General features: G+C 39.0%; 1 protein-coding gene across 5 annotated transcripts in view; it reads right to left on the minus strand.

The window, feature by feature from the left end:
• PHLDB2 (pleckstrin homology like domain family B member 2) overlaps positions 1–14,158 on the minus strand; it is a 66,916-nt gene that overhangs the window by 5,577 nt on the left and 47,181 nt on the right. For all 5 annotated transcript variants that reach the window (XM_084227203.1, XM_084227204.1, XM_084227200.1 and 2 more), the window contains 4 exons: positions 13,717–13,816; positions 4,656–4,863; positions 2,775–2,865; positions 2,206–2,352 (listed from right to left, as the gene is read on the minus strand). In XM_084227203.1, coding sequence (XP_084083329.1) covers positions 2,206–2,352; positions 2,775–2,865; positions 4,656–4,863; positions 13,717–13,816 — 546 coding nt within the window. The remainder of the gene's footprint in view (positions 1–2,205; positions 2,353–2,774; positions 2,866–4,655; positions 4,864–13,716; positions 13,817–14,158) is intronic.

Raw genomic sequence — 14,158 nt, forward strand, 5'->3', positions numbered from 1 at the left:
TTTAATTTTCTTGAAAAGAAAAATCCTTTAAACTTCTAACTTTACAGTGTTGGACAACTTTGTAAAAGCCAGATATACGATAGAAGTTTCTTGAAATCAACAGCTGATAAGCTGGTAAAACACAGGCCACAGCACAGAAAAGCTGTCATAGAATTAAGACATTAATTAAATGTAAGGGTGTGTTGCTGCCTTAGATGAAGTCCAAGAACTTAATATGTAGGATGTTAAGCAAACTCTTTATTTCTCTAAATACTCACTGTACAGATGTCACTCTTTCATTTTAAGTTACTGCTACAGGCATTTTTATGCAGAGTATAGTATATAAATAATAAGAACATGCTATTGCAGGAAACATTAATAATAGGAATGAACTGTAATCGCCAGTTAGTTTCACACATATTGCGGTAAACAAAACAGAATTATTTTCTGCTGAACAAATTAACTGTAATGACTAGTTCACATCCCTCTGCAAAAGATAGCAAAGCAGTGCAGAAGATGGTGCCTCCTTCTTGATTGCAGTTCAAGACCCTGCACCAAGCCTGGATAGTGGCAGTTGGGAGAACAAGCAGGAGGAGATAATGATTTGGAACCTCTGCCAAGTGAGGGAATGTTCTTCTTTTCTGTGCCTGGAGGGTCTGTGCACAATCACCACCCCGTAATTTTAAACACAGAAGACAGGCCTCCCAGAGGAGGCTCCTGCTGCAGCTGAGGCAGAGGCTACTTTGGAACAGAAGCTAATTTTAGATGCTTTCAAGGATCTGTGAAAGGATCATCTCCCTATCTCTCTCCTCCCAGACTCCAGAGAAATCAGTGACCTGAAGAAACTAATCTGCCCCTGCTCCATTCCTCAAGTAAGCCTGTTAAATCCCAGTGTGAGTCTCAAATCAAAGGGACTTTCCCTCATTGCATTCTCAAGAGCCTCTTGGTGCAATAGGACCTGTGTTGCTCACAAGAACTCTTAGCACCCTTCTAAAATTATGCAGTCCTGTATGATATGAGCTGGCACTGGCTCTGGCAAGTGCAAAGATGGAGTTCCTTCCTCTCGTTTACATTTCTAAGTGTCAAAAGGTGGGGGGCAAAAATTGGTCTCACTGTACAAAGGAAAGAAAAAAGAAAAAAAATCAGTCATTTCTGACAGATAAGTTTTTGTCTTCCTACCAATTCAGTCCTCTTCTATCTGCCAAGTCTGACAATTAGCAGTAACTGACAGGATGTTCTATTACAACACACGCATGCTCTAGTTTGGGGTAAAGATATCAGCACTGCATTGTTGTTTATGCCATACCTGAGTTGTCAACAAATTTCTTAGAAGAAAAGGAGGGAAGCAAATAAAATTTAGCATTCCTGATTACATTTTATATGAAAACAAATGAATGAATATATTTAACTAGAAACAGCTGGTGAAACATCAGCAAAGGTAGCACAGATAAAGCCAGAAAGATATTCCAATATGATATGGAATCTTCTGCACTCAAACATGTCTATTAAGATGGAGACATTGTCTTGCTCTGGTATACTAGCAATGACTGCCTAGTCATTTGCTGTACCTTATAGATATTATTGGTTTTGGAGGACTGAACAAATAGGTAAGACAGTAAGCCTAAAGAAAACTCAAGGTACCTCTAAGCCCAAAGAAGAAGCAAAAATATGTAGGAGGTAACACTTTTTTAATTAAGTAATGTTTCTCATGTTGTACAGTCCAATTAACTAAAGAAAAAATAATATTTACTCTGTACTGCAGATGTGGAGCTGAAAAAAACTTCCTTATTTGTCTTTTTCTTTTCTGTCAAATGTTTGGAAGCAATAATTCACATTTCAAGGCATTTTCTGTATTAAAAGAAAAAGCAAAACAAAACAAAAGCCCCTCCAACTCCACACCAATGGTTTATAAAATTGACACACTCACAAATTTCTGTTATTCTGGCCAAAAAATTCTGCTCTGCCTATATTCAGTAACAAACTTCATAGGAATAATATTCATACTTTATATATAAAATGCTACATAGATACCTATGCTGTTATCTAACTTTAAATGAATACTTGGCTCCAAGAGCCCAAACATACTTTTAGCAAAACAATTGCACCTCAGAAATACTACATCTATCTGTTCAGCTGAAAGCAGTTCTGTTGACCATTGGCAGAAATACACTGTATTTGAAGGGGAAGTCTTGCACTTCAAAACCATTTCACATCCCCATATCTGACCTGTGCTCTTTGTTTTTCACGTATTTTGACTTCTTTTTCAATTAATTTTTGTCTCTGACTCGTTTCTTCCTCCAATCTTTTCTCCAGTTGCTCCCTGCGGCGCTTTTCTTCTTCCAGAGCTCGTTTCTTAGCTTCCATCTCCCGTTCCTAAATACCACCGCACATAGAGAACTTCAATTATATGCAAAACTATAGTTGGCAATGTCATTTCTAAGCTAGGGCTAAATACCTTTAAGTATTCTCCCTTAACTAGGCAGAAATATATATCCAGCACACTGGACTGAAATTTGGAGTAAGAATTGCAAATAGAAATGAAGGTTCTTCTTAAGCAGCTCCCCCAGCCGGTGTCCAACCAATGTTGAACAAGTTTTGGGGATTTTGCCATCAGCTTGTCCTTTGAGATAGCAGATATTGCATATGGGCTCAGGGCTGTAGTGTGAGGTGAATCCGAGGAGGAAGAGGTGGTTTTTTAAGTGTTTATTACGTATAAGCTGGGTGGGTTTCTATGTTGCATTAAAATATTATCCAAACTTACATGCCTCCTCTTAGTTACTCAAAATTACACTTACCCTGGTCTCAAGCAGCCGAGTCTTTTCAGCATGTGCTTGTTTGAGAAGTCTCTCCATCTCCTCTATTCTTGCAACATTTGAAGTGCTAGCACTGCAAAAAAACCCATTATTTCTTACTTAAAATAAGAGTTGGTATTTAAAGAAATATTTTGCAGTCCAACATAATTTAAGAATGAAGTTGACAGTGTTCAGATCCAATTCAATGTAGTAGCTACTAACAAAAAAAGAGGTATCTTTGGTGAGTTGATGAATGAGTACACCAGTTCTGTTTATTCTGTACTTTGAGCACCCACAAATTTTATGCATTTCTACAAGAAAAGTTTCACCTTAAACATGGTAAAATATAACTTATACAATTTAAATTGGTCAGAACAAAGCATCATAAATTGTTTTCCTTTAAAGTCTGATAAGGCTCGAAAATATGCTCAAACACCATCTAAAACAGTCTGAATTAATTTTACTTAAGGGAATTTTGTCGAGGAAAATTAACTGCTTATGTTCCAGAATTTATCAACAAAATCAGCTCACACTCTTTTCTTCTTTCACCAAAGTCTGCCTTGTGAGAAACAGAAAGATATGTTGTAAAAAGTCCTTTTATGGTTTTTGTATTGATTTGGGCTATTTTTTTCTTTGTGTTGCTTGCTTTTGTTTTCCTTCTGGCAATGCCTGCAAGAGTCAGAGGGAAGCAGAAGAGCAAGCAGTACCAGTGAAATTCAGCAGGTGTTGGGGTTTCCCAGTCCTGGGCTGGAGACTGGACTTACAGGATGCTAAGATCAGACACACACACCATCCTCCTTCCAAATGGTCAGAGCAGGAAGTCAGAGAGAGAAAGGTTTCATATCACTGGCACATTAGCTGAATGCACAAGAGTTAGTTCCCAGCATGTCTCCAACTATCAGAGACTTGTTGATTATCCATTTAAAACAGAAATCCTCAAAACCCAAGTCCTAATGTTTTTCCTTTAAGAAAAACAAAACCAACATCAACCAATGCAAAAAAGCCCAAGCAAACCAGCCAGCAGAATGACTGCCAGTGGTATTTTCTAAAACTCTTAACACTGCAGTGATAATGACATTAAAGGGGAAATCAGGGTCTTCCCTGCCACAGCAAACAAATGCTAAGTAAAACACTACATGCTAGCCAAAAAAAGCTGTCCTTGTGCTCACAAGGTATTCATAGTGCTGTGACAAAACTGTACTTAATCATCAGCCTCTAGTTATGCTTGTGAAACTGCTGGGGCAGGACTGTGAGCAGGAATTAAAGCATTACCATAATGTCATATATAAAAAATGGACTGTCAGGAGAGAATGTTTGCACACAATTTTGAGACTCATCTGGACTTTTAACACAGATCATGGAAATTCCTTCCATCTGAGAAATGGTGTCTGAGCTGACAGCCTCTGAAGATGAGTAAAGCAAGCCTTTCAATGTCATCTCTTCATTTTTGCTGACCCAGAAAAGGGAGAGGAAAGGGCAATAAGACTTTTGGAGGAAGCCTGAGTGTTTTAGCTTAAGCACCTAGTTGGTTAACGTGCTGGACTTGTGGAACAGTGTACATCATCAGCGGCACATGTCCTTGAAAAATTTCCTATCAGAGGAAATTCCTTCCCTGCAGTGATCAGGTGAGGAAGCACTGATTGCTCTTCAGTAAACTTCAGCATTATCACTTAAGTTTACAATTTAATTTTCATCTTTCAATAAACAGATGAGGTGTAGTTAAACCTGATTATGGAGGAGCTAGACAAATATGATGCCTGTCTAATCATCCTACATTTTCTTAACCAATCAGCAGCATTCACACTATCATAGTGTACATGCACCTACTCTCTTTTTTCACATGACCCTATGACCATTGCAGGATCAGGAGGAAAGAAGATTTACCTGGAAATATTATCTGGTGAGCATGCTGATATGCTTGTCTCCATACTGTCAGAGCTGTCTAAGCTTAATGTGTCAAAGGCATGGTCCTTGTAACTACGATCTGGGTAATGGAAACTGTTCAAATACACATTGGATTCTGATGCTGTTCGGCTGTAGAATTCCGGCGACTTCTGTCTTTGGTTTTCACAGATGTGCTGATGGTTATACCCTATAAAGTACAGAGAAACACTGATTTCACACAAAAATTATGTCACAGGAGCATAACTTGTTAGCAGCACAAGCATTTTGAACATCACCTCAGAATTTACTGCACTGTGATCAAGGTACTACAATATTATGGTTAATTTTACAAGTTAATCACACTGAAATAAAAGCTTTAAATACCTGTTTTATCTATGATGGATTCAAATATATGCACATTAGTACAACTGGCTTTTCAGTATATGTTCTTCTATGTGTATTATGAAACTCTAATTTGAAAAAATGATGTTTACATTTTAAAATAACAAGTAGGCCTAATCTGGAGAGTAATGTAGTTAAATTCAGGAATTCAGAAGAAATTAGAGAAAAAAAAAAGTCCTGATATTCAATATTCTTAAGTACTTGTCTGGTTGACTTTATTGAATATAAATCTTTTTTTTGTCTGTTTGGGAAACTCTGCCTTCTGGTAACTGCAATTTGACTTTTAGTTTCAGCTGAAATAATACAGGCTGCTTCTTATAGAATCTTAGTTACTAGTATAGAGGTACTTTACTGGAGTTTTGAAATTGCAGTTCACCCTATGGAATTGAAGCAGATCCTTATAGCTCAATGATTCTGAAGAAAAATAAGGTTCATGCAAAGGTTCTTTTATTATTTTTCCACAAAAAACATTTTTTTTCTGAAAAGTCATCCTCCTTGAACCCAGGTAACTTTGTTTGGCAATGTGTCCTTTAAAAATGTCTCTTCACAATTATTTTTATCTCATGTCTCCATTGCTCTTTGATAGTAATGCAGACTTTGAGAGAGGTTGTTGAGCTTGCCTGATGAGAAAGAGTTGTCATTTAAACTGCTGAAGTATTTTACAGTGCCCTTTTAAGGTTGCTCCATCTATGTGATTACAAATGCAACCGCACTACTCATCTTTTCCTTCAATGAATGCAAGAAGTGAGACTTTCTTATAGTTCTGATTGTTAGGTTTGTAATATTCTCTGCACATTTCTGACCCAAAGTCTGAGCTGCTGGCAGAGCTGGAGATTAGGAAGAATTGACAGACTACACAAAAACCTCACATTCTTACAGGAAGGCAGCCACTGACATTCCACATATTTAAGATAAACAGATATGGGAAAGATGCAGACAAATGTACAAATGCAGCAAGGTCCAGATACAAATTTTTACTAGACACGATTATAACACTGATGCATGAAATCATGCTTGAAGTGCAATGTTTTTCTGCCTTATTATGCCTTATTCTCATTCTCATTCCCTATCTGTGCATACCAGGTTACTCTCTGGTATTTTTTTGCCATGACAGCTGGGAGAGTCCCAGTTCAGAGAGCCAACAACTGCAGTTATCTGAAAAGTGTGTCTTCAGCTGAACAATTAGAGCATGTCATTAAAGAAACTGTGCCTTACAAGCATTTCCAAGGTAGTTTTCTCTTCACTTCCCTCTGAACCATACAAAGCTTTCCTGGAGATAGTTAAAGCTGGTTTCTAAATAACTAATAGGACTCACTTGCCATATAAAAGAATGCTGAATTTCAATCAAAAATTCAGTTGCATCAATAAGTAAAAGAGACAAAAGGGACAAAAATACACCTCAGCAGTCATAAATAATAGCATCACACAACACAGGTGTTACTGATTCACATGTGTGGTTTGCTTTTTGCCCCTTATTTTGGCAAATGCTTCCGTTATTGCAGATAAACTTTCATACTCAAACGTTTGGAATGACTAATTGCTCCTGTGAAATGATTATCAATGATTCATTAGGGAAAGAGAGAAAAAAATAAATTACTCAAAAAACTTTATTCAAATGCATGTTTTTCTGTTGAGCGCTCTACAAATCCTTGCCTACTCAGAAATTTTAATTCCATATTTTCTATTTCACTGAAAAATAAACCCATCTAAAAGACACAGAGCAACACAGCAGTGCTACAAACACTCTACCCCTTAAGATAAAGAACCCATTTTTGAAGAAAACATTTATCAGTCAAATTTATGCAATCATGCAAATATAACTAAACACTGGAAAAAATCAACATTTCTTAGGTTGCCAAATGAGATGCATTCACAGAAACAAAGCATAATTCAGTATTCTCCTTTTATCTTCATGCTGTAAGCAGCATGAAGCTCAAAGCTGAGGATCAGCTGTGTACCAACACCACAAGGCTTCACAACCAACCTACCTCCATTACAGCCATGCCTACATACTAGGCAGGCACAACCTGTTGTTTAAAGAATTTTTAGCTGCTCAGGTGCCTATTGACACAACATGCACTTAGAAATATTAGACTCCCTGTAAGATCCAGTACTTAACTAAAATTTCCCACAAGGCAAGATTTTATCAGTTAAGTCTAACCTGATACAAGAGCTAAAATATTTGTTGTTGCATTGGTTTTACTACAGAGTTCCACTGTTCTGCAGCAAACCTGTAAACTTAACAATGTTGACAGCCATAATGTTGAGAAAAATATTGCAAAAACCCATAAAGTCATGTCATCAAAGAAAAATATTCCAAAGGAGTTACTGCAGAATCACAAAATCCAGGTATACCACCACAAAATTATAGTGAGGGTAGAACTAAAGGTGAAAGCTGTTATTACAAGTTGCACTGTCAAGTATGTAAAAAACCCACTACTATTTTATGAAAATGATCCCATTACATTCTTCTTTTATTTTTCTTTTATTCCTATTCTTTCTTCTTTCTCTTTTTTTTTCCTTTGTAAAGACTGACATTAACATGTCAAGATACATTTGTTGTGTGGAAACATGCCAAAGTAGGAAGCCCAAGTCTGTCTACCTTGTCATTGTCACTCACAGAGCTGCAAAGATTTTTAAATTTTCTGCTCTACTTGTGTGGCTATGAGCAAAGAAGCAAAAAATTAGGCCTGTGCAAAGCCACAGCTCTGCAGATATTAGCATGAGTCAAAAGTTCTGTTGTGACAGGTTATTTGACAGCAGGAAAAAAAGAATTTTTGAAATGCTGTCATTATTTAACAATTATTTAAGTTTTTAAAGAGTCTAGGAGCTACTTGACAGTGCTGGTGCAACTGGTACTTTTGCAAAAACATCACGTGAGAAATACAGCCACGGAAGGGGATATTTTCATACCTTTTCTGTTTTTTCCTGAGTTTGAAAAGAAAAAGACTGAAAAATAAACAAAAAAGGCTGACTCCTTTGAAAAGTTTCTAGATTGTTTGTACAAATATCCCTTGCTTGCAGTATATTGGTTTTTATATACAGAGCTTAGAAAGGACACAAATAATCATCTTATTGGTATCTAAGTTCTCTGTCCCAACAGCTTTGCTCCCAGCACTGTGTCTGGTCTTACACCTTAACTCCCAGCTAACCATTCCTTCTTTCCTTCTGGAGTCCATCCTACAGTCAGTGGGACTGCATTGGCTAACCCTTCCTCCTTGTGCAAGCTTCTGGGACCCAGCACTCCCTGGGAGCTCCCGGAATCCACCTCTGCAGGGTGAGGTCTTGAGATGGTACCAAACAGCAGCTTCTTCACTCTGTTTTTGCATACGGTTTGGTTACAAAGGCATGTCCACAGGAAGTCAGTTTATAAATACAGTCTGTCAAAAATACCTCATGAATGGCTGCAAAGAAATACCTTTTCCCACTAATTATTTACAACTATATAGGAGCTCTAAAACATTTAAGTTGCCCTTAACTAAGCCTATGATTGCTGACTGTGACTGTTTCTTTCAGTAACAATTCCTGAACTCCTATGACTGACTGAACACGGTTTGGCAATCCTAGAATAAGGACTGTTTATTATTTAAAAATCCATGAAAATATTTATTACTGCATCCAGCCTAAAATTTATTCATAGATATTGCTTGTTGCTGCATAAAGAAAATTAGAATGAACTCCATGTTAAAACCCAAGAGGCTGTTCTTAATTTCCTGATTTCACTTTTAACTTTCCTTTTTTTTCAGCTCAGAATTTTACAGTTATCTTCTTGGACTGAAATAAAAAAAACGGAGAAAACATATTAGAGAAAACTCACTTTGGACCATGACTAGTTTGGTGATAACACTCAGATAATATCTTTAAACCAGCTGAGCTGCTACTGCCTCCAGCCAGCCTTGAATATACTTGTTTTCAGATCTACATGCACAAACCAGAACATCTGGTCTAGAAATTTGCTCAATGCTGTTGAGCTCTCAGGAGCACAGGAAGGTAATAACTAACACCACATCTGGAGCACATCATTCTCTTTGGATAGCAGTGTGCAGGTCACTGCTTGATAGCCAGGGCTCCAGACTGAGTGGATGAAGTGGCATTTATCACGTGAGACCCTGTCTCCCCACTGAACCCAGTTCCAGTGCACTGGGTGCAGCTCTGTGCCCAAGGTATCAGGAAGCCAAGACGCCCACGTCGTTTGCAATAGATCACCTTGGAAAACTGACAGAGTGAAAACTGACAGAGTAAAAAACTTGTCAAGTGGGGAAAGACAATGCAAGGAAAGCAAATGCTGACTCACTACACATGACAGGTAGAGAACACTTTTTATCTATTCATCACCTTTTTTTAGGTGAACAACTAACTTTTGGAGAAGGAAGATTAGAGAGCTCTTATTTATCAGTATAATCAGTCTCTATACATTTGCAAAGTTCCACTGATTTGTCAGTAAAACTTCTGAAAAGGCAAACCTGATCTACCTGATCTACAGGACCACTGATACAGCATCTGACTTGGTTTTCAAAGATGTATTTAAAGATGATGAAGTTAATTGTAATTACTCAGACTCTAGTCCTGTTGACTTTAGTGCAAGACAAGTAAGGTTTCATAATTTTAATGGATAATGATATTCCATTTCAGTAGTCCTGTGTGGTGCGTTGAAGCAGTACAACATGTTCAGAACATTACCCAAATCTCATTTTTCCACAGAAATGCACTTTCTCTACCTTAGACTTTGAAAAAAGTTTGTTTGCCTTCCATGTGCTGAGTATAGGTGTGAAGTGTGAGGGGAAACCAGAAATCCCACCAAGATAAATCCAGTCCCTTACCTGCTGAAACAACAAAGAAACTTCTATTAAGGCTTTACCTGTAAGGCTGAATGGTCCTTAAAGACTGTTTCTCTGGCCCTTCTGTATAGTGGGATAGAAATATTCTGGGATCTGACCACATCCACCTGACTTGGATATTCCTGCCCTTGCTGAGTTCTGCAGTGTGGAAACAAACACTTTTGTGGTGTGTTACCCAGACAAAGGAGCTTTCCCCAACCTAGAGATGTGGCACTGCAGTGCAAAAGCAGTTACACTCTTCAAGTTCCTCCAATAACAATAAATTCAAGGAGCTTGAGGTTGAACAAAAAAGGAATGACAACTTTAGTAACTACTAAGAGAGGCCACAAAGGAACCTTGTGTTCCTATATCCTTTCTCTTAACAATGCTTTGAAAATCCCGTGACAGTTCAAATAAGGCACCTGTCAGCAGCACTGTTTCCCTTTGGCAAAGCTGATGTTTCAGAAAAGGACATCTAGAACTGTTCTCTTTCCCAGTACAAATTAATCCCTTAAGGCTCTCTTCATAATTTTCTATTTCCATTCAAACTGCTGGATCTTTCAAAAAATAGCAACTGACTAGTATGACATGCAGTATAGCACCTGATTCCTCAACAGCATATGAAAAGTGCTATGCCACCTGCCCCAATGAATACATCTCTTTCCTTCTCTCCTGACGCTTTTTTGTCAGGCCATAATTTAATTTTGATTCGTGAAGTTTCTCTCTTTCCCACTCTAAAGACAAGAAATCTGACCCTACTCTTAGATTGTCTTAATTGCACAGTGACAAAAAATTAAACATTAGAAGTGATTTATTTTTAAAACTCTTGCCTGTGTTAGGTTTGGTAACACTTTAAAATTGTGCTTTAAGGCACACAGTAACACTCTTTGCAAGGATTTTACAGAAATGTTTCCAATTTTAAACACTTGATCTCTGTTCCAGATTGCAAGGCAAGATGTATTCTATTGCCATCTGTATGGCAGTTGTCTGGTGTCAAGTGGGCAATTCTTCTCATCTCTCTTCCTGAGTGATCGTAATCAAGGTCCCTCAGCAGGGAACATCTGCTGATAAGGGGCTATTGAATGTCACCCCATGACTGAGAAGAACTGTAACATCCCATTGTGAGATGCTCCGCCCAGAGGGAGGAGCCAAGCATTTCCACCCGGATATAATCTGGAGATTCTGACACACCAGCACGGCTCTTCTCCACTGGACTCCCCAGAGGAACAGCAGCTGCTTCTACTTCCACGGATCTGTGGAGGAAGAATTCACCCTTTTCCTACAGGACTGCCCTGCTCCAACAGAACCACGCCTGACACTCCAGGAGGACTGCAGCCCCTTTTCCAACTGGACTGCTACCAACACCCTGACCAGCAGGGTGTCAGGTTGAGTTCTGACTCTGTCAGTGTTGTTCTAGTGTATTGCATTGTTTTATTTTGTCATTTTAATTTTTTTTCCTTCCCTATTAAAGAACTGTTATTTCCTGCTCCCATGTTTTTTGCCTGAGAGCCCCTTATTTAAAATTCATAGCAATTGGGAGGGGTGGGGAGGGTTTGCATTCTCCATTTCAGGGGAGGCTCCTGTCTCCTTTAGCAGGCACCTGTCTTTCCAAACCAAGACAGATTTTGGCGCCCAACATGAGGCACGAGGGCACATAAACAAAAAGGGAATAACAGTTCTTGAATAATCTAATTTTTTTGTGCGGCTATATGTGGAGAGTTTTGTGGATGCATGGTTAGAAGAGAGGGGTCATGATAAGTTGCAGCTGGTAAAGCAATAGAGTCGTGAGCAAGGACACTGTCTCCTGGAGCAAGAAGTTATATAACGACAAGATAGAGAAAACAGGGTCTAGCCAGAGTAGAAAACCACAAGCATCCTGAGTATGTGATAGTAGAGGTGGAGCTGACCTCCACCTGTGGACAAATTATGAGCTCTACTTTTGCAATATGTCTGAACCTTATTACTATGCTTATAAAAGTATGCTTATTGCCTAAATAAAGTTGAGACTTGTTGATCATCATCAGATGTGCTTGTCTCCCATCGACTCCGACAGCTATAGAAACCTTGCTAGGCGACACCATGTGGTCCAGCTTACCCGGGTTTGGGTGGTACATGATCGTGGCTGTATTTCTCCCATTTGTAGGCCCTTATGTAAACATGGGTCCTATAACCAAGGCTACTGTGGCTATTACCCAGTTTTTCTTATGGGTGAATAAGGTGAGGAATTCATGGATTTTTAACTTCTTCTGGATAGCAGGCACATGGATTCACAGCTATCACACGCTAACTGTATGTTTTTGGGCTTACTTTAATAATGGCACCTGCTGTAAGGAAATGACACCAGGGGAAATCTTCTCCCAACCCTTTAACCATCTTTTCGGGTCCGTGCCACCAGTTTTTGAAGAGATCAGATCTGCTCTAAATATTAATGCTATCATACAGTGGCTGGTGTTGCTGATAGGCCTGTTCTATTTAGCATTTAGAGAGGGAGGGAGACTAACCTGAATAACTACCCTGACACCTACCCCAGAACCTAATGTTAGCATTCAGGAACACATAATCACGAGAATGATTATATGCAGGTGCTTTTATTGAAGAGCTCTGGGTGTCAGGGGTACAAACCCAAATCTGACCCCGACCATACAGTCAAGATGAACATGTTTTTATATTCTATCATTATATAACTTTCATGTTAATTATTAAAACTTATATTGTTCTATTGTATGCATAGATTTCAGCTAAGCAAAGTCCCCTTAAATTTCCAACATAGTTTCTCATGATTCTTCTTATGGTTATATAATAATTATATTTAATTACTAAAGAATCATCACATCTAACAATTATATCATGTATCATACTGCTTACGCAGGTGCAGTTGATCTGGGAAAACACAAAGCCTAACATTTTCAGATTCTATCTTTAACATTTTCCAGGGCTCCACTAACATGCCACCAGAGTCTAGGGCTGCTGCAGCCCCAGAGCCTGACCCTACCTCACAGCCCACCCCAGAAGTGAACTACCCAGATTGGGTGGGGGGTCTGGTGAAGGAGATGGGCCATATGCTGAAGGAATACACTTCCCCAGCTGGAGAGAAGCCCTCCCCCTGCCTTGAAGAGAGAGAGTCTAATAGTGCGGCAGCAGAACCCACAGATGTTACAACTGTCCAGGTTCCAGCTGAACTGCAGAGGCAGTCACAGCCAGCAGCAGTTGCCCCTGTAGAAACAAGGAGATCGAAGACAAAAGCAGAGCACCCAGATAGGGGAGGGCCCTCACAGCCCACAGGGGAGCCGGAGGTTGCAATCATCACCGAGTCCCCGACGTACGAAAGTCTCCATATTCTGCACAAAGACATTGTACGACGGGGACGTGAAGCTTATTCAACCTGGCTACTTTGGATCTGGGATCTCATGGGTAAAGCTGTCCAGCTGGATGGTGGTGAAGCAAGGAATCTGGGACCCTTGACTCAGGACTCAGGTATCAGTCAGATTTTTGTAAGGGAGGCAGGGTCCCTTTACCTCTGGGAGCAGCTTTTAATAAGTGTCAGAGACAGGTTTGTACACAGGGAAAGAATGCAGGAGCAGCACCATAGAATGCGCTGAAAGACTCTTGAGGAAGGGATCCAACAACTGAGAGAAGTGGCAGTATTGGAGGTACTCTCTGGGAGGGTCCATCTTATTTTGCCAATATTAAAAAAATCAGTTACATTTAGAGCTTGTTTTTGTCACCGAGAAGTAAACTTTTATTTTGCAGACCTGTTGATCATAGTAACACCAGTTTCAGGCTTATTTTTGAAAAACTGAACACTGATTTTAGAAAGAAATGCAACAATTTAAAGGTCTTACCTTTGTGCATCCTTCTTGACTCTGACTCTTTGGTCATGGTTGCCAGGCAGTGAGGAAGTACGCTGCCACAGCTGTTGCTCTGTCCTAATGGTAAATGTCCCTGCAGGAAATATTGTAAATACATGCTTAAAACTGTATTTCATGATTTTTTTTTATCAGCAATGGCAAAATAATGTGCTTTGTCACTTTGACACTAATGGATATTAGTGTCATGTCATATCAATCAGCCAGCTGTGTGTCTATTAGGCTAAAATGTTTTTTCAAAGCAGTACCTCCACCTTCCTGCTGTTTGCTGATTGACCACATCACAAAAAAAGGGTATTTCCACTTTATATATAGCTTTATCTTTACCATTTAGAGACATTCAGTAGAAAAGAAAACAACAAGTTGTGTCTCTAGAATCAATTTAAACCAGCCCAAAAATGTAATCCTTGATACAGAA

This window comes from Fringilla coelebs (assembly GCF_963513975.1).
Source record: "Fringilla coelebs genome assembly, chromosome: 2".
Taxonomy (NCBI): domain Eukaryota; kingdom Metazoa; phylum Chordata; class Aves; order Passeriformes; family Fringillidae; genus Fringilla; species Fringilla coelebs.